The 21,909-nt window shown below is 41.1% G+C and overlaps 1 protein-coding gene across 1 annotated transcript in view; it reads left to right on the plus strand.

Annotated features, from left to right (window-relative positions):
* The window catches only part of LOC138762374 (chitin synthase chs-2-like), a 38,748-nt gene that overhangs the window by 14,322 nt on the left and 2,517 nt on the right, over positions 1-21,909 (plus strand). The window contains exons 5-14 of the mRNA XM_069936141.1: positions 826-915; positions 6,216-6,389; positions 6,697-6,877; positions 7,385-7,498; positions 9,507-9,654; positions 11,557-11,757; positions 14,273-14,557; positions 16,072-16,251; positions 17,859-18,210; positions 20,454-20,497. Of these exons, the coding sequence (XP_069792242.1) occupies positions 826-915; positions 6,216-6,389; positions 6,697-6,877; positions 7,385-7,498; positions 9,507-9,654; positions 11,557-11,757; positions 14,273-14,557; positions 16,072-16,251; positions 17,859-18,210; positions 20,454-20,497 (1,769 nt within the window). The remainder of the gene's footprint in view (positions 1-825; positions 916-6,215; positions 6,390-6,696; positions 6,878-7,384; positions 7,499-9,506; positions 9,655-11,556; positions 11,758-14,272; positions 14,558-16,071; positions 16,252-17,858; positions 18,211-20,453; positions 20,498-21,909) is intronic.

Consider the following 21,909-nt stretch of genomic DNA (forward strand, 5'->3'; position numbering starts at 1 on the left):
ATTGTTCTGATGCCAAATAGTAAGAATCTTGCATTTTAAACACCTAGCATAACAGTTCAGTGGTGAACTTAGGCATAAGATACAAAAGTTTGTCACTGCAGTCTTAGCTTGTTGCGTTTGTTTTTAGGTAGAAGATTCCAAGAGATCTGCTGTGTGACTGGCTTGGTATCTTCAGGACACTTTTATAAGAGACTTGAAGCAAAATTATCTAGGGAAAGTTACAAAATCATATTTTTAGAAGAAAATTCCTTAATAACATGGGAGACATGGAGTAAGATAATTTATGGTTAATTCACATATCTAATGAAGAATGATGCACATTGCTTGTGCAAGAAGGTGGGAATCTATGCATGTGTCAGGAATTAATGGGTTTCATGTGGGTGCAGGATAGTTGTTAACTAGAAGGTCGTGTAATGAAAAATCTACAAAAACGCCCAAGTTGTTAGCAACAATCCTTCAAACACATTAAGAAAAAGATGTTCCAAAATTGGAAATTCTTCCTTGGCTTTTCTGTCAGATTTTTTTTTTAAATAGGGAAACTCTGTGCTTTAAAATCTAACATCACAAATGGGATAGACAGACACCTAACAGGAAGCCATGGTAGTCTTGGGGTAACGTAAGAGTGGAGATGGATGAACCTGACTATTAGGTCTTGTTTTTGGCCATTTTCACAGTGCGATGGGTACTATTTGGTCAAAGATTAAGGAAAACAGACACCATAAATGAGGTTTAAAATAATTTTCTTAAAGAGCCTTATTTTATTACGATTTTCTAGCAATTTCCATTCGGTAGAGCAGATTTGATTTTCTTAATTTTTTTAAACAGGAAATCCGATCACGTCATGATATATCTGTGTGCAACAATGTGGCATGAAACAGTGGATGAAATGGAAAAGATTCTAAGTTCAATATTCAGGCAAGTTTAGAACTGATATTTGATAGTGTTTACAAAACAATTCTGTGTGTTTCCTTTCAAGTTTTTTTAACCACAGTGATAAATTATAGTTGCAAGTTGAACAATGTTCAACAGTTATCATTCATTGCTGATCCTGCAGTTGAATTCTTTTGACAGTTAGGTTTGTACTGACAAGAACCACACCAGCAGTGCGAGTATGAGACAGCTTTAATAAACTAATACGTATACTAAGAGGTCTTGTCTCTGCAAGACGAACCTGGAAGGCTAGACTGTAGCTCTGGACTGCTTTATATACGAGGTCACTGGGATACCCCTGGTGACCTAGTGGTGTAATTACAAATCACCACATTCACCCCCCCCTTAAAAATTGTTATCCTCCCTGCCCCCATCCCCGTCCTCCTTCCCTTGTTTGTAAGTTCATAAGTCCAAAGTTTTTTGTGGCTTCCGTTGCCTTCTGGACCTCCTCGGTAGTGGTATAGGGGTGGGGAGTGCGGTCTGCCTTTCGGCCTTTCTTGGTGGAGGTGTGGGAGTGGGAAGTACTGTTTGGTCATGTGGCCATGTGGGCTGGGATTAGGTATTGTATGGGACTAGGTCCTGCCATCAAGTCTTGGGTGGTGATATTTTGTGGGGCAGGCGTACCCAGGGTCCTGATTTCCGGGGTGGGTGGTCTAGTCCTCTGGGGTGACTCGATGGACGACTGTTCTAGTGACTGCTTCTGCGCTCCTTGTTGATCCGTAGACATCTCTGTTTCCTCCAAGTTGTTCACACATCCGGCCGGCACGAGATCCCTGGTGGCCACTGAGTCTTCTCTTCCATCTGGGAATGTGATGAAGGCATACTGAGGGTTCGCGTGCCTTAACTCCACTTGATCCACCAGCGGGTCCGCTTTGTGGGGTCTGCAGTGCTTCCGGAGGAAAACAGGTCCCAGTGTCATCATCCATTTAAGCAGCACTGTGCCCGTTGTGGCTTTCCTTGTGAAAGAAAAGATACGGTCATGTGGGGCCATATTAGTGGCATTACACAACAAAGAACGTATAGAGTGTTGGGCTTCTGGCAACACTTCTTGCCATCTAGTAACATGAAGATCTTTTGCTTTTAAAGTCAAGAGAACCATTTTCCAGATAGTGGCATTTTCCCTTTCGACTTGTCCATTCCCCCTGGGATTGTAACTTGTAGTGTGGCTGGTAGCAATCCTCTCGTGCAGGTACTGCTGTACTTCTGCACTCATGAATGCAGCACCCCTGTCTGTGTGTATGTAGTTCAGGTACCCAAATATGCTGAAGATGGGTTGGAGGCATTTTATAACAGTGGCTGCTGATGCATCAGAACACGGGATTGCGAAGGGGAAACGGAAATATTCATCTATTCTCTCTTTGGCTTGGCTTCGCGGACGAAGATTTATGGAGGGGGTAAAAAGTCCACGTCAGCTGCAGGCTCGTTTGTGGCTGACAAGTCCGATGCGGGACAGGCAGACACGATTGCAGCGGTTGCAGGGGAAAATTGGTTGGTTGGGGTTGGGTGTTGGGTTTTTCCTCCTTTGCCTTTTTTTTTAGGAAATAGACATTTCTATTATTGGACAGGAGCGGGCCTTTAAAATCGAGACTGAGACGCTCAAAAGGTTTGGTAGCTTTTATCAGGGTGGCTTTGTCTGGCTGGTAAAATTGCGGTTTGCATTCCGCACAGATGGGGCAGCTCTTGTTCACTGACCTCACTTCCTCTACTGAAAATGGGAGGTTTTGGGTTTTAATGAAGTGAAACAGTCTAGCGACCCCCGGGTGACCCAGCTCATTGTGCAAGTTCTGCAACTGGGACGTGTGGTTAAGGATGGCACAAGTGCCTCTGGACAGCGTGTCCGGGGGCTCATTGAGTCTCCCGGGGCGGTATAGAATGTTGTAGTTAAATGTAGATAATTCTATCCTCCAGCGCAGGATTTTGTCATTCTTAATTCTCCCCATGTTCTGGATATCGAACATAAAAGCCACAGACTGTTGGTCCGTGACGAGAGTGAAGTGTTTGCACGCCAGATAATGTCGCCAGTACCTTACTGCTTCCACAATGGCTAGGGCCTCCTTCTTTACTGCTGAGTGTCTTACTTCTGACCCCTGTAGGGTTTGCAAGAAAAAGGCATCTTGGTTTAGGGTGGCTGCCAGAGCCACATCGGATACATCCGTTTCTACTTGAAACGGGATTGACTCATCTATGGATCGCATGGTAGCTTTAGCGATATGGTCCCTAATGTCCCTGAATACTCTGGTGGCTGCTGGACACAGAGGTAAAACTGAGGCTTTTATAAGTTGGTGGGCCCTGTCAGCGTAGTTGGGGACCCACTGGGTGTAGTAAGCGAACAGTCCCAAACATCTTTTTAGGGCAGTTGACTACCCCTGGTCAATAAAACTTTCAGTGCTTCCACTATCTATTAAGCAATTTACCCTCACATCATTAATTTTGATCCACACAGTGGCGTCAGATAAATTGTGTGGACTCGCCTGATTCATGCGTAGGGAAGGAAGTCTGGCATGTCCTTCGTGACCTTCCATCCGATAGTACTCTGTGTCATATTCATCTCCTGAAAACTGTGTCCTCTACTTTGTAGCATTTGTCCAAGATGGCTGGCTGCACATGGCATTCTTCTTCTTCTGTTTGTCTGTGGAGAAAGAAGAGCTTCCCCACCTCTCATTGGCATGATAATGGGCCTTGGCTGTGGCCTTGGGGCTTCTGCAGACTTTTGCATAATGCCCACGTTTTCCACAGTTGGAACAGACATTTTCTCTGGCAGGGCAGAGGGCTCTGGGGTGCTTTCTTTGTCCACAGAAAAAGCACTTGGGACCCTCAAGGTGTTCTGCTGCTGCTGTGAATTCCTGTGAGGCAGCATACTTTTCTTTTCGTGGGGCTAGAGAGTCCAGCAGTGTGACGTTTGTCCCAGTCCCAGGGTCCTGTGAGTACTCCTCCAATTCTTTCCTGGTGCTTTCTTATGGTTCTGCAATAGTCTCTGCCTCATCTAGCCCCACCATTCCTTTCTCCAGCAATCGATGTCTCGTCTCAGTGGACCGTATGCCCACAACAATTCTGTCCCTAATAAGGTCCTCTGCATACTCCTGAGCTGATACTGTTTTAAAATTGCAGCCTCTCACCAGGTCTTTTAAAGTCTCTGGCAGACTCCCCTACTTGTTGTGACCTGGTCATGAGCCTGTACCGAGAGTGGAGTTCACTATGTCCCTTACTGTAATGCCTCTGTAAAATGCTCATTGCGTCTTGGTAGGACCTGGCATCCTGTATAATGGATTAAGGGTGGTCTCCCAGCTACGCTAACAGCAGCATTAATAGCTCTTTATCCGATGTCTCAGCACCCTTCCCGTAATTCAGAAAGCATCTCTGCCAGTGGCCGAAGTGCGTGCCAGCTCCGGGATTTCTGGAGTCGAGCCGGTCTGGTCGCAGCACATGGCTAAGCCGCAGTCTCTGGTCCCTTAGGTGTAGCAAGGGTGCACCCTGGGGTACTGAGAGCTGCTGGTAGAGCCTCTGTGGGGCTTGCGTCTGCTGGAGAAGTAACCTGGGTGCTTGGGGCTGTTGGCTGAGTCTCTGGGTTTGGGACATTTGCAGTGGGCTTAGGGGGGATCCCAGTGATAGCGTCAGGTCTCCGTGGTACTGGGGAAACTTCTGCTGGGGGAGTGATGGTTGCGGTTTCTGCTTTCCCTGGCTCTGGAGTGGTCAGGAATTCTGCACATACTTGGCGATCGGGAGTATGACTTGTGGAGATCCTTCCACCTGCACTTGTAGTGACCCCTTTCTGATCGGACTGGGGTTTAGGGTCAGCGGCGCCTGTACCGGCGAACTCACGGGCAGGCAGGGCTCTTGGCTGTTTCTTACCTGCCCTATTGTACTTCTGTGGTCTTCCCTGCATTCCACCACGATTCCAGTACAGCGGTTCCTCGCCGTCTCTGTCCTCGGAAGCACGTGCGTGCTCGTCATCCCCGGATTCCATTCCTCAGGAAGAGTCTCCAGGTGGTCGGGAATGTGTGTTGGAGCATCCTAGTAGCTATCATATTAGTTTATTAAATTGTACTGACAATAATCACTTAAACAGTGCAAGTATAAGACAGCTTTAATAAACTAATATGTACACTAAGAGGTCTTGTTTCTCTGCAAGACAAACCTGGAAGGCTAGACTGTAGCTCGGGACTGCTTTATATACAAGGTCACCGGGATGCCCCTGGTGACCTAGTGGTGTAATTACATATCACCACAAGGTTGACAGGTTACGACAAATCTAATTACCTGGTGAGAGTTTCACTAATCCTCTGTAATGGTTTTTATACCATATCTTTCTGCAAGCATTATTTCCATCATCATATCCTTTTTTGTGCATCTTCATGTAACATGAAACATGTTAATGTTAGGATACCATTGATTATTGAATGTGAGCTTATTGCCATTGACAAGTTTCCTGGCCCTTGCATACATGGCAACTGTGTGAATAATGCTAGTCAATGCAAGTCAATGAAGAGTTTCTGCAGCAGATAGAATGCCCCAGTTATTAACCCTCATCCATCATGAATAAAATTCAACATAATTTGCATGACTCAGCCTAATACTTTTTCTCTGCTAAGTTATTCCCATCTTCAGTTTGTCTGTGGATAACCACTGTACTTCCTCCCGATTAGATGAATAGTCAACTTAAAGTTCTTCTGTAACTAGCACAACTGATGTTCTGAGCTCCTTTAGATGTGACACTACTGTTATGTTTGTCCAACTCACAATGCCATTCAAAGTCAGTATTGTTCAAACTTGCCTTTTCTCTCATACGATGGCTTGGCATTTTCATATTCTCTTATAAGTTCATTCTCAGGTTTCTATCACATTTCATGAGTTGCCTGTCACCCTTCCTCTCTGTGAAGGTAGCCATGTCATAATGCTCCCCAACAGCTCTATCCTGGAAAAAGAAGTTAGCAGGATGGGAAACATTCCAAAGCAGGAAGCTGGTTGCTTCTAGTTTGTATTCATACGTTGAAGATGAGATGTCCCTAATTTTTAAACAATGTCCATGTGATGATCTGGCATAGTACTGACAAAACCAAGCCAACAGAAGGATGTGGCATACTGTTGAAAATGGTTGAATCCTGTGCTCAGAGATGCAGTGACTTTTTTACAAAGTCCCGTTGTTGTAAGTAAATTTATACTAATGAAGATTATCTTTGGCACTTATCTTTTAATGGCATAAGAAATTATATGTAAACTGCTTCTTCAATGTACCTTCATCTGTACTAAGGTCCTTGCAAATTTCATTTATACATTTCTCTTTGCAGACTGGACAAATACAAACCAAATTCTTTTAAGTCACATAAAGACAATTTTGACTTTGAAGCACATATTTATTTTGACGATGCTTTCACTATCCTGGGTCCAGAAGAAAATGTGAAGGAAAGAGTTGTGAATAAATATGTGAAGAGTCTTGTTTCCACAATAGAAGCGATTTACAGGTATTGGAACATTTGTTATGAATTTAATATCCTGCTCTTAAAATTAATCATGATATCATAAACTCCTTATCCTCAACCGCCCATTATGTTGCAAAATGAACCTGGAAACCAGTTTTTAACCTATTGTTACAAATTTCAGGACTTTCTGGGATAATATTGGTGTGATGTTTCTAGACACGCGAAGTGACTGGGTGGCCTGCAATTGTTCGAGTATGACTAATATCTGCCATCCTACTGAGGAACAAAATATTATGAATTCTAATTTAAGGTATATGCTATTAATTTTCTGGAATTAATATTTTTACAGAATATTTTCACATGATAAACACATTTTTAATGATGAGCAGGAAGATGAAGACAAGGTGAATCAAACCATAACGGAGACACCTTATGGTGGAAGAATCAGCTACACTCTTCCATATGGAAATATCATACATGTTCATTTGAAAGACAAACAGAAAATACGACACAAGAAGAGGTGGTCTCAGGTGTGTTTAAATACTGAGCGATTTTTCCCCTGACCCTCTAAATTCTTTCCATTATGTCCAAGGCATTTTTAAAACAAGTATAAAGTATTCAACACTTAAGTTTTAATTGGTACCTTACTTGGAGGATTGGAATGTTCTTTTTAGTGATTTCATTAAACAAATAGGATCACAGTTAGCTTTCACATTAACAGTAAGGCTCTTCTGAAAATGTCTCATGATCTGCTGCAAACAGAAAAAGTGGAAATAAATATACAAAGTCAGATCTGATATTTCAAACTCAGAGATCATTAGTAACTTGGTTGAGATTTGGGAAAATGCACTTACATGGTCAGAGATGCTGAATAAAACTTGAAATCCAAACACACATTAGAAAGCTCATAGTTCACCACTTGTACACCCTGAAAATGTGTCTAACATTTAATGATTTACATTACAAGACTGACATATCAATATATTTTGCTATTTGTCCTGTTCTATGCATGTCACATTCTCCATATACATTTTTAGATCATGTACATGTATTATTTGCTGGGATGGAAGTTGAATCGGAAGTACGCGATCTTGTCAGGAAAATTTGCAGATGAAGTATCTACTGAAAATACCTTTAAGGTGAGGAATGAGTCTTGATTTGCCACACCTATAAATGACCATATAGAATCATAGGATTACAAATTTGATCTTGATTATTTTGTGCAGTGTATTTATGGCAGAAGGATGCATTCTGCTCTGCAATTTAATTCAATTAAAATGGCTTGCCAGATGCAGTTGCAATTGCAACTTTATTTCCTGTTTATTGAATATGATCAGTTAACTTGTGGCAGTTCACCAGCTTGCTTTGTGAAGGTGGTTAATAATCTTATTGAAAATATCAGCCTTGCAGATGAACTGGCCTTCCATATTTAACCATTTATGAGTGGCACAGTATTATATGTGGATTGTGGAGGAAAACGTGGTCTCCCTGCCTGTCTGGAATATTGTGTATTGCAGATGGTCACATGTCCTCCCTGTTTGAAACTTATTCAGAAGTCACATCTCCTGCCAATCAAAGTTGGACTCTAGCAATCAGTAGTGCACACTTTGCTGTTGGGTCGTTTAAATTACCGTGGGTCATTATTGACCAGATCAGAAATGTATAAAAGATTGATGCATAGCACATCCTTTCTCTCTGTCTCGTTGTCCAAGCCCCAGAATTTGCTCCATGCCAGGTCACTACTCTGGACATGGCTGGAAGTTTCATGGTTAAGGGGTGCACTACACTGAAGCTGAGCCATAGTACTGTGATAGATCAGTTCTTGCAGAGAGCTGAATCTCCACTAGTGCAGGGAACCAGGTGTAGTGTGAAAGTCCCTGTCTATAGAATGTGTACTCAGGTGTGTGAACGTTTAGAGTATAGGCAGCCATAGGTATCAGAATCCAACCGAGGTTCAATGAGAATGTCCATATCGTTGTTTAAGTAATATAGTAATTGAGTAGCGTTTGACATTCTCCCATTTGTTTCCTGAGTGTTAATTAAAGTTACGTGTGATTGTAATACTTTTGTCCAGACTCATCTCTTTATAAACCGACTGATCCTGATACACTTCCCAACACATGGTTAGTGTAGTGGTTAGTGTACCGCTATTACAGTAGCAGCATCCTGGGCTAGAATCTGGTTTGAAACTGGAGCTTTCTCCCCATGTCAGCATGGGTTTTTCCTGGATTGAAGATTTTTCTCCCACCCTTCAAAGTGTATGGGGTTATAGGTTAAAAGGGTGTATTTGGGCGGTATGGGTTTGTGAGCTGGAATGGCTTGTTACCATGTTTGTATGTCTAAATCAGTGGTTTTCCAACTGGCCCCCTAAACTCACATTCCACCTTAAGCAATCCCAATGCCATAAGTGCTCTGTGATTAGTAAGGAATTGCTTAAGGTATGTGGGTGGAAAGAAAAAGTTTGAAAACCACTGTTTTAATTGTACCTAATTGACTGGTTATGTGTACGGTTTCCTAACTCCAAAGGAAATGGGCCAATAATAATTTTTCTCAAGCAAAATATTTCAGTAACAACAGGCTCTAGAGCAATGATTCCCCACCTTCCCTTCCTACTCACATACCACCTTAAGAAATCCCTTTCCAGCACTTCTAGCATAGGGATTACTTCAGGTGGAATGTGAGTTTAGGGGGGGGAAGTTTGAAAACCACTAAATTAAAAAAAAACTGTTCTGCTGAGTTTTCAGACATCTTGAAACTTGTCAATTCAAGAGAGGTGAAGACAGATTTGAGGAAAAGGCCATTGTTTCTGGAGCACAGCCAGATCATCAACCAGTTCACCTGGTCCTTCAATCATCTGTTGGATTGGAGCCCACCTCCAATAGACGACTCTCACACATTGCACATGGTGACAGTTTTGAAATTCCACTGGGATCAGAGTTCTTGCAGTTTGGTAACTGACACAAGGAACCTGAAACTCTTCACTTCCAGAGGCAAAATGTGGCTCTTTATCAGGGGATGTGACTCACTCCAGAGTTCTCCATAACCATCTTAAAATTAAGTCGATTGATTAGGCACACTTCTGGGGGAGAACGTCAAATGTGCTCTTCTTAAAATGATTTGTAACATTCCATATCTTAATTTGTTTTTGTTTTATTTTGCTTAAAGATGGAAAAGGAAAACACCTACATTCTAGCATTGGATGGCGACACTGACTTCCAGCCCTCAGCTGTGATCTTGCTAGTTGATAGGCTGAGAAGATATCCACATGTGGGGGCTGCATGTGGTAGAATACATCCCACAGGAATTGGTATGATATTATATTTAGCTCTTTGCAATGACAATTACAATTGTATTTCTCTGATAAAGTGCATAATATAGAGAACATACAGGACCATTTATTATTAATTCTGAACTCAGGGTCAAATAAACTGGTGCTACAACTGTAATTTTATTCCAAGTAAAATATTCCAAATGTGTTCACTAAGTTAGAATAATCAACCCATTAGTAATGTACAGAATGAAGTCAGTGACATGTCTCTTTGAGAAAGATGAATAGATTAAGGGAGCATTTTAACTCCCTTGGGGGTGCGGGAGAAGGACTCAGGATGAGGCATGCCGGTAGGTTAGAAACCATAAATAGGAAGTTGAACACAGATCCCTGGAAGTGCTCAAACTTCCAGCTTGAACATAATGTATTGAGTGGGGACATAGCAGAGTGTGCACTTCCTCTTTACTTTATCAACCCTTTATTTTCCGGTGAGTTTAGTGGGTATCTGATGGACAGTACTGAAACATCTCCCTGCCTGTCTCAAGTTTCGTAGTGAAGAGCCAATCCAATGATGCAAAGAAAATCAAATAACTTAGATACCGTAGCCTAATTTACTCTATGATAATAAGGCTGCACAATAACTTCACATTATCTCATTCACCAATTTGCATCCATTATGTTATGGTTTTGATTAGATGGCAATGTGATACTCCCCATGGTCTTTGACTCCTATTTGTTATTGCAAACAGAAGTTAATTTTCTGATAGGGAAAGTGATCTTATTTAGAGCACTTTTGACACTAGGTCTGCAATTTGATGATGCACTCTGTGATTCAAGATTCATTTACTGTCATGTAATAAAAACAGTGGAATATTACACATAATTTGCTTTAGTCTGCCATAAACAGACAGATTTGCTACAGGCAGAAATTGCCTGAAGTGCCTCTTATAGTCAGATAAAGAGAAGCAAAAGAGAGTTCCCTCAGAGTCCACGAATGTCTGGATTTATCTCTAGCACTGCCACATCCCTGACATCCACACAGAATCCAGTCCAAACCAACAGCTGCCTGAGTCCTATATCCAAATCTCTGACATGATCAGGAATCCTTCAGTGCCCTTGGCACCTTCTCGCATCCTGGTTCCAATACCTGGTACCCCTTCATCCTGTCTCCAGCAGCCAACGGCCTGGTGTGAATCCCTCAACAATAGTGTCCAGCAGCCCACAGCCTGTGTGGGTTCCTTGCCTCGAGTTGCCAACAGCCCACCGCATGTGTATTCTTCAGCCTCAAGAGCCCCTCACTGGTCCGCCGTCGTGGTCACTGTTCCATGGATCCTCTCTGCTTCTTCTTCTTCTTAAATGGAGGGGGTGGGGTGGGTGGTTTCCCCATTTTCTAATGTCCTGCTTCCCCGGAGTCTGCAACTCCTTGTGGCTGCTGCCAATCATAGGGACTACTATCTTGGGTGGAGACCCCATGGTCACAGAATTTTTAATCAAAACTACCAGTGGCTCTATTTACATGCCATTTAAAACCTGTACAGAACTGATGGCATCTGACTGGGTGGGGGGTGGGGAGAGATTGTATCCCATGGGAGCATTGCGAATCCACTCCCTTGTCTCTGTAAGTCCGTACCAGTGGCAGCGCTGCTGTTACACCAGATCTGACAGCACTGCCATCTTCTATCAGAGGTGCCAGAGGAGGAATAAAGATAAATATTGTTAAAATAGGGATGGATTAATATTCAATGATACATAACTAAATTTGGGGACTCAACAGTGAATTTATATCAAGTAGATACAAGGCATAATCACTGGTATGGGCACTTCTATCTGACCTATGAAATAAATGGTGTTACTCTGGATTTTATTTTAATAAGTATCAAGCTTCAAACCTCAACCAATTTATAGAAGACAGTAAAATGCAAATTTCTCTTCTTTTCAAAGGCCCTGTGGTGTGGTACCAGAAGTTTGAATATGCTGTAGGTCACTGGCTGCAGAAGACAGCTGAACATGTGTTAGGATGCGTACTGTGCAGTCCCGGATGCTTCAGCTTGTTCAGGGCAGCAGCACTAATGGACGACAATGTTGTGAAAAAATATACCACTAAAGCAAATGAAGCGCAGCATTTTGTCCAATATGATCAAGGTAAAATTTTAACAATTTGTATTGTTAAGAAAATATTCTTTTGATCTGTCAGTTGTACATTGAATGATTTGGAAGGCTCCCATGTGAACCCAATTAAGGAATTACTTTTCTTTCCTATGTGACAGAGTATATAGATATGTTTTTTGGAGATAAAATGGGGAAGGTTTGTTTGAGTAGGTTACATACAAACAGCTTAAAACAGATCTTATTTAAAATACTGGAGCTCTGCCCCATGGTAGACATGTTGGGGCCAACAGTGTTTGCAAGAGCTTTAGAGAGTGCCTGAGAGACTTCACTAATGGATTGTTGTTTACAAGAAGGCAACAGATGAAAGAGCTTGTCAGAGCTGCTTCTGTCTGGAGCTGTTCTAGGAGGGTCATGTGGTTTGGCAAGCAGAGAGAGTCAAACAGACTTTCTGTGCATGCGTGCGTGCGTGAGAGAGAGAGATCACTTCTACAGTGTTACAACCAGCAGAAGCAGCTGGAACAGGACAAGCTGGCAAACTTGTGGAAAGCCCCATTTGGAAGACAGCCTGGTCAAAGCCCTTGTGGTTCATGTAAGAGGAGAGGACTGGTTGTCTAATGTTTCACTTGGAATAAGAGAAACTAAAAGGAATTCTGTGGTGACCTGAAAGAAAGAGGTTATCATCTAGAGAACCCTGAAGGGGCAAGTTTCTTCAGTAATACACTGGAGGGGCTGATGGAAGTACATCAGTTGTGGATGTCCAGGAACAACAAATCTCTCTCTGAAAACTGACAAGAACCTTTCTGAGTGGTAACCATTTACCTTTTAAGCACCAAAGCCTGGTGAACTTTATAAAAGTTAAATTCAGTGTATAAGAATTGCCTGCAACCAGTGAACTTGGAGGATTGAGCAGAGATTGGACTGTGAATCAAACAACTCTTCTGAACTTGCCCGCGCGCGCACACACACACACACACACGTACATTATATACATGTGCGCTTAGAATTAGAAGGGGGTTAAGTTAGGTTAATTAATTCAACAGTGATAAGTTAAAGTGTGATTCTGTTTTCATGTTTAAAGATAATTAAAAGCAACTTTTGTTTAAATAACCATTTGTCTTGTTGAATATCTATTGCTGCTGGGTTTTGGATTCTCCGGGCTCGTAACACCCATGTCATGGAAAACACAGACATTAATTTGAAAAGTGAAATCTGTGAACTTGATTCAACGTGAAAAGATGATGTAAACTGACAGGCAACTGATCAAATGTCCAAACCTATTGTTTATTGCCGTGCTAGTCAGACATTTACATCAGAGTCTGGAGCAATAATTTAAAACAAAAGTGATAACTGCATCCAAAAGTCTGAGTTAATTAGTGGATAGAGTTATAAACTGCTCGCAACGAGCAGCAAGAGGCAATGAACCAGACAGTGTTTAATTTTAAAACTCTAATTTTATTTCTAACTTTTAAACTATCCTTAACACTAAATTTATCCCCTGCTATGTGCTGGTGTACTAGTGTATGTTTATGTGTGTGATATACCCAAACCATTACAGTCCAGGCCAAAATCTAGCAAGTTACTTCAAAGTTCAGTCTTTTAAATTCAGTGTTGAAGTATAGGCCTTTGAAATTTGATGGCCAGAATTAATGACAAACTTATGGGATGAGTGGAGTTGTGGCTGCTACAGACTCATGAATTCCACTTGTGTTGATTTTGAACAAATGTTCATCCACCTGAACTGTGGTCACAACACTCCTGGTTCTTTTGTAAGCAAGACTCGAACTGGGCGGCCTCCATGCGGCTTCCAAGACCCTGGCACTGATCTCCCCAGTTAACTTCACTGTTAGTCACACTTAAAATGAAGCACTTTGCTTCCCCAAAAGACCTTCCTGGCACAGGTCAATCCAATAAAAAGGTCTTCTCGTCCATGGAGCATGCTTTGCTCTGAGTTCCACAAAAATGGCCGGCCACGAGAGCTGCTTCAAAAAGCTATTTTCTCTCCAGCAGGCAGCATGGTTCTCCCTTGGCAAAATTACAATAGCTTTGCAAATGTATCGAATTCTGGAACTGACTGTAACAACCTTCCCACAGTTCTTCCAACGTATTGAATCACTGGGCTATGACTTGTGCTTGGTGCTTGTGTGAAAAGTTGAGTGTTAATGGTGACCATTCAGTCCCTCCTCCCTATACGATCCCTTACAGTGCTAATCCTATTTTACTAAAATGGGAGCTTGTAATAATACAAATGCAGTATTCTTTGATTTAAATTAACTTAATCCTTTTCTAAGGGAAGTACAGTTAGCAGAGCAGTTAGCGCAATGCTATAACGGTGCCAGAGACGCAGTTTCAAATCTGGTGGTGTTTATTAAGGAGTTTGTACATTCTCCCCATTTCTGTGGGTTTCCTCCAGGGGTTCCCGTTTCCTCCCACTTTTCAAAATGTATGGTAGTTGTATGGGTATGTGGGCAGCCTGGCTTGTGGGCCAGAAGGGCCTATAACCATGCTATATGTCTAAATTAAATTGTTATGTAATGATAAATTCCAATAGGGGAAGATCGCTGGCTGTGCACATTATTACTGCAACAGGGATGGCGAGTGGAATATAATGCAGCATCAGATGCTTACACAAATGCACCACAAGAATTCAAGGAATTCTATAATCAGCGACGCCGTTGGGGCCCGTCAACTTTGGCAAATACAATTGATCTTCTGGACAGTGGATCAGCAACTTCCAAAAAAAACCCTTCAATTTCAAAACTCTACATATTGTACCAGATTATTGGAACTGCAGCATCAATTCTGGGTCCAGCCACAGTAGTTTTAATGATAGCAGGTGATTATGCCCTAAATACAATATTTTCTTACTTATAACATATTTTACTTGTACAATATTATTATAAAATTGGAGCATAGTCATAATTCAAGTAGATGTTGGATAAATTTTTTAAATTTTAAAACAGAGGATTTATTTGTTGCCACAGCAGGATCTGCCAATCAATAGCCCCTTTCACGCTTTCAAGTGATCCCGAGAATTAACCGCCAATTGGCCTTTAAAGTGCCAAGTATAAAAGCAAAATCAGCTTAACACCAGCGTCAGATGACGTTATCTCATGCCGGGGATTGACGGTGTCAACCCCTAGTATAATCCCCGGTGGCTGCAGATGTCGACATTGCAATCAGACAAGTGTGAAAGGGGTCATTGCATTGTGGGATTGAAATGACCCTGAGTGAGTACAGGAAGAAAAGATTAAAATTAAGGTATAAACTTTGCCGTGGGAAAGTCGCAGTGGGAGAGAGAGAGAGAGAGAGAGAGAGAGAGAGAGAGAGAATAAATAGCAATAGTGAACAATTTTTAAACAGCATGGGAAAGTTGGTAGCGCTATAAGCACACAATTTATAGAGAACGTCAGAAAAAGCTATGGCGGACCTGACTTCCCAGAATGCCGTGTGGCAGAAAAATCCCTCCTTGAATTCTCCATGCGTACACCCAGGCATTTCTCTGCCGCATATAATTCTGTGATGGCAGGTCCGCCATCGCTTTTTCTTACGGTATTTATAAATTGTACGCAATAGAGCTACCAACTTTCCCACGCTATTTAAATTGTACACAATAGTTTTACCAACTTTCCCACCCTGTTTAAAAATTGTCTGCTATTGCTATTTATTGCTAGCACTTTCCCACGATCCCTTATAAAGGTTTATATAGGTCGGCACAACAACAGGGGCTGAAGGGCTCATACTGTGGTGTACATAAAGGTTAATTATATAATTATGCATGATAAATTTTGTTCAAATATAAGATCATACTACATTGTTCAGGATATAGGGCAGGACCACCATTGCTCAATGCATCATGACATTACCGGTAGAAGGTAGATATCCCCGGGGATATGAAAGTGTTCAATATCCCAACTGTCCCAAGTGTCAAAAGCCAAACCCCCATTCCTATTCCAGGACACTGAACAGCCAATTTAGTGAGATGCAAGTGTGAAAATAACATGAGTGGAAAAGGGAATTTTTTGAAGACCTGAAGCAGGAATTTGTTTGGAATTATCAATGCTTTGCCTCTAGCAGTTTGTTGTATTTAGAATGAATTTAGTATTGCAGTTAGAGTAACTTCAAGGAAATTTCAGGATGTAACAATATGCAATTCTTCGGATGGCTATGGTTGTCATCAGTGAAAGAAAAGTAGAACATCCATTAAATATGACACGTTGCCTAGTGCTGCATTCATTAGGCTATTAAAGAGAAAACTGATAACCAATGTCTTAACAAATCTTACTAATATCAGTGTACTTTTTAAAAATCAATATAGATCACTTATTTTTCCATTCAATATTTTTATAGGGTCATTTACCTTTGTGTTTGGTTGGAATGGAAATGTTGCCCTTGCTCTTGGAGTTATTCCTCCTGGTATCTATATCATTATCTGTTACCATGTCAAATCAGATACACAGATCAATATTGCTGCGTTTCTGAGCATTGTTTATGCTTTTCTGATGATTGCAACAATAATGTCCATCATTGGTGAGCTTGTCATCTATTATACTACTTGATTTGTTTAACAAAATTAATACTGCATATCAGTTATCTTTATAACTTTCGATCTCTGAAATAAATTGGTTCAATATATGAGTAATTTTAGTTACTTTTAAGTTCTGATATTAATTAAATCCATGTCATTATGAATCGTTAATGTTATCTATTGTAAATAGTGAAGATCAAAACATTCTGTCATTTGAAGTTACCAGATCAGACCAGTTCTCCAGCCAAATATTTACTGGGTAATTCCCTAAATTTTACTTTATCTCCTACTGGATACCATCTCCTGTCTCCAACCCAAACATGCAGAGCTTGGCAAATGGAAAATTAAATTAAAGTGATTACCTGTCCCTTTGCCATCAAATTAGTTTTGAGCTGATAATTCAGACTACACTTTTGTGACACTCTCAAATCATCATTTAATTTATTAATGTCCTAAGTTTTTCCAATAATCAGAGTGGCTGCATTATGGTTTTTAAAATAACATTTTTAATTCACTTTTTTTGGTTTCGGATACCTTTATTGGTGGGTGTAACCATATCAGTACAGTATTTAGTTACCTAGCCAAAGGACATGAGAATCTTAAATTTAATTTTGACGTACAGCATGGTCACAGGCCCTTTCAGCCCATGAGCCCCATGCTGCCCAATTGTAGCTAATTGACCTCTAACTCTGGTACGGTGGGAGGAAACCCACGCTGACACGGGAGGAATGCACAAATTCCTTTCAGACAGCGCTGAACTTGAATGATGCCACTCATTTATCATCTAAATGTCAGCAAGCCTTTCAATTAAAAGTAACAAAGTGTTTGCACAGTTTCAAGAAGAAAACCACTGATTTACTGAGAGAAAGAAATGTGGAGTGAAAATAAATGATAGGCTGCTTGATAAATGGGATCACCTTGGTTAACTTGTATTCTTCCTGTTCACTTAGTCATACAGCATGGTAACACCCTTCAGGCCATTGCAACTATTACTGACCATCATGTCTCACTATTAATTCCATTTTCCTATATTAATTCTACATTACCTGATGCTTTACTCATTCAAATACCTGTCCAGATGCCTACTAAATGTTGCTACTAACACTACCTTTACCATCACCTCTGGCAACCAGTTACTCTTTGTGTGAAAGGTTTACACCTCAAGTCCTTTTTAAACTCCCTATCTATCATGGTAAACCAATGCCCTACCATGAGAAACACACTGGCTATCTATCTTTTTCTATACCCCTCATCGTTTTGTATATCTCTATCACGGCACCTCTTAACCTCCTTTACTCTAAGGAAAACAAACCCAACCTCTCCCAATCCCTCCTTTTAACTTGTTTGGAGGAGACCAATAACTGAGTGAGAAACGAACCTGTCAAATGTGGAAACAGCAACTACATGCCTATTGTAGAATGCAATTAGAAAATTCTGGTAAAACAGTGGCCCATAGCATTTTAAAGTACACAAACAACTTCATTCAAGCTTAATTCACCTTGACCTGCTCACGTTCACAAGTACTGTTTGGTGGCAAAGACTGGTCTGACACTTGTTCTTTACTCTGGAATGCAGTCAGAATTTTAATATAATATTTTGCCCCTTTCAGGTGAAATGATCAAAGAACAAAGCTTTATTACTCCAACTGGCTTGTTCTTCATTTCCATGGCGATCCTTTTCCTCTCAACAGCATTGCTGCATCCCCAGGAATTCCACCTTGTTTTATATGGACTTCTGTACATAATCTGCATTCCAAGTGGATATTTGCTGTTGCCAATTTACTCCATGGTGAACATGAATAATGTTTCATGGGGCACTCGTGAAGATGCCACTGCAAAGAAATCGATCAAAAAGAAGCCCCAGCAAGTTAAGCGATATGAAAAGAAATGCAAATGTTGTTGCTGGGATGTTGAACTTGCAATCAAAGAGGATAAAAAGGAAGAAATTCAACAAATAGACAGGTATCTCACTTTCAAACAGACTTAGACTGTTAAAGGACACAATGCTACTAACACTACCTTTACCATTTCCTCTGGCAACCAGTTACTCTTTGTGTGAAAGGTTTATCCCTCAAGTCCTTTTTAAACTCCCTATCTATCATGGTAAACCAATGCCCTACCATGGGAAACACACTGGCTATCTATTTTCTTCTATACCCCTATTAATGTTTGAATATTTTTATATTCTGTCCTCTATTTTGATTTTCTTTGTTTTGAAATATGGGTTTAACAATTTTTCTTTGGGTTAAGTTTCCTCCTCAAATTTGACTGGATGATATAAGGTTTACAATTCTCACTAAGCCTTGTGAACTCACATTTCATCACAAAATTCTTGCAACTCCTTCACTGAAGAGAGAAAAGAGTGCTCCTTACTTTGTTTGGAAGCTTAAGATCAACACAAGGATTAATTCACAGCCTTGACTTTATAGACTGTAAATGGAACTGGAATCTCACTCATACAATTTGACATCCATGAATTAGTAGGATTCTTTTTGATCAGAGATTGGGGTCATGCCTGCAGACAAGGGTGGTACAGTTATTGTCTGGCACACTGAACTCTGTCTAGCCAAAGCCAGCAGGATTCTCAGACACTCCTCCTCTTCCTTATCCCTTCAACAGGATCCCACCAAAACTTGTAAAACCACTGTCTCGTGCACTGTCCCTGAATTCATCACTTCTGGTCATCTCTGTTCCATACTCTCCAACCTTATTGTTTCCCAACCCCGCACCGCCCAGTTCTACCACCTACTTAAGATCCAAAAACCCAATTGTCCCAGCAGACCCATCGTTTGCACCTTCTCCTGCCCCACCAATCTAGTATTTGCTTAATTCGACTAGTTTGGTCCCCCTGGTCCAAATCCTTGTCACCTACATCTATGATACTTCACATGCCTCCATCATTTCAACACCTGCCTATTCACTGAAATCAACTGCCTCATCTTCAGCATGGACATCCAATCACTATGCACCTTAGTTCCCCTATAATGAAGCCCTTTGTGTTTTTTTCCCCCTGGGCAACAGACTCAACCAATATATTTCCACCACCATCCTCCTCTGGCTGGCAAAACTTGTCCTCATCCTCAATGAGTTTTTTTCTACAAGTCAAAGGGGGTAGCCATGGGTACGCTCAGGTGCCCAAGCTATGCCTGCCTTTTTGTTGGCTATGCTACAAGCCTGCTCAGGCAAGGCTCCTCAATTCTTTCTCTGCTTCATTAACAATTAATTTGCTGCTCCTTCATGCACCTATGATGAACTCTTCGACTTTATCCACTTTGCTGCCAACTTCCACTGTGACTTCAAATTCACTTGGTCCATCTCTAGCAGCACTCTCTCCTTTTTTGATCTGTCTCCATCTCAGGAGACAAAATCTTGATAGACCTTTTCTAATAACCCACCAACTCCCACAGCTACCTCAACTGCACCTCTTCACACCCTGAACCCTGTAAGGATTCTGTTCCTCAGTTGCAATTCCTCCATCACTGCTGCATTTATTCCCAGGACAAGGTCTTCTAGGTGAGATCATCCAAGATATCCCCCTTCAAAAAAAATGCGGCTTCCCTTCAACTACTATCAACAGCCCTCACCATATCCTACATTATCCACATACCTGCCCTGGCCCCTTCTGCCCCCACGTGCAACAAAGACAGGATTCCCCTTGTCTAAACCCACCACCCCACTAGCTTCCACATTCAACATATCATCTTCCTCTATTTCTGCAACATTTTATGTGATTCCACCACCAGACACATCTTCCCCCCTTCCTTGCCTTCTGTGACCATTCCCTCCATGACTTTCTGGTCTACTCCTCCTTTCCCAGCAATCGGCCCTTGCCACCTACCCCTGAGTGTAGGAAATGCTATACTTGCAATAAACCTCCTCTCTCACCACCATTCAGGCCCAAAGAAGTCCTTGCAAGTGAAGCAACAGTTCACATTTGTATCTTCACAGGTCATCTACTTCATCTGGTGGTATTCTCTACCTTGGAGAGACTGGACACAGTCAAGGAGATCACTTTGTTGTGCACCTTGGCTCCAACGACTGCAATAACAGGGATCTCTCAGTGGCAACACATTTTAATTTTCATTCCATTCCCATGCCAGCATATCTTGTATTTTTCCACTTCATCTATGTTTTAAATCTTGTTGTTCATTCTTGATGTTCTTTATACAAATAATTCAAGTGGATTTTCATTTTATTTCCTTTAGTGCAAATGATGACCTCATAGAAACGAATCCAAGAATTGAGGACAGTGAGTATTAAAATTTTTTAGAAAATCCTGTCCAGAAAGGTTGTGAATGGGGAGGAAATTTCTTTATGATTTTTCAATACAATTAACAATTCTAGGGTACTTTAGGCCCAAATTATTTTCTTCATGGTTTCTACCTGTGAAAGTGTGGACATGTGTTACTTTACCATTGCACCTACTTGCAGCTTCTTGCCAACTTCTCCAAATGTCCTTTTGATTTATCAACCCAGATAGTCCCTGTCAGCAGCTTGGCCGAAGTATCCCAGCTGAGTTCAAAGTTGTCTTTACCTGACTTACCTGACAAGATAATAGCAATTGACAACTGCCTTCGAACTCTCAGCTGCTACATTCTTCCTATATTGGTGCATGGCTACGAGTCATGGACCATCACAAAGGCAAGGGAAAAAAGAATAAATGCAGCAGAGACCCATGCATTAGAACATTAAATTACAACAGGAAAGCTGGAGGAAAGGAAGCAGAGGCAGACAGAGAATGAAAATGATAGATCATGATTAGAAACAGGGGAGGCGACAAGTACAACTCGAATGGTCAGAAACAGTGATGGATGGAGAGACATGATCACCCATTCCGAGCGGCACGGAACCTAACATTCATGTATACTCATTCACAATAGGAAAAAGGGAACAGGCCCTCAAACTTATTCAGGTATTTATTAGCTACTGACAGATCTGCATTTTAAATATTTTCTAACCTTGCTTCCATTACCACGAAGTCCCATCCTAACAAAAATCTATTAATCTCACTTTTTATGTTCACATTTGACCATACCTCAACAGTATTTTAGGAGTGAGAATTCCAGATTTCTACTATTCAGACATCATCCCCATAATTTAAAGTTACACATGTTATTCCACAATTGCTTTTTACTCCCCATTTGTTTTTGTTCTTCAAAATTAGCAGAATTTTGGTCTTCAACAGTTTTAACACAGTATTAGATACTTAGCTGCACTGTGCTGGATTTGGACAGCCTCCAAGACTCACAGTGCTTTCCCCACTCTTGTACTGTATTGGTCTAGAATCTCAGAGAGTCCCCAGAACCTTGATGTTGAACTGGCCTCAAGTGATATGGTCCAGAGGGTCTGTCTTTAAAATGCCCTTGTAAAATTTGTTAAAAAAAAACTTGCAGTCTTTAAATTCAGAGACATTTACAAATAATTAAAATTTATGTGAATATAAAAATAAAAAATAAACTGGAATTAAAAAAAAAAGTTTTACTATTTCACTGGGTCAGAATCATCATTCAAAGAGTTTTCTTTGATCCCACAGCAAGTCTGACATAGTATCAGAGGATTAACCTCTCCAATGTTATGTTGGTACCTGTATGTCTTACAAGATGGGGCGTAATTTCACTGGCATTTCATGGTCACATCTATGACTCAATAATACCAGATATG

Source organism: Narcine bancroftii, chromosome 4, assembly GCF_036971445.1.
Source record: "Narcine bancroftii isolate sNarBan1 chromosome 4, sNarBan1.hap1, whole genome shotgun sequence".
In the NCBI taxonomy this organism is placed as follows: Eukaryota; Metazoa; Chordata; class Chondrichthyes; order Torpediniformes; family Narcinidae; genus Narcine; species Narcine bancroftii.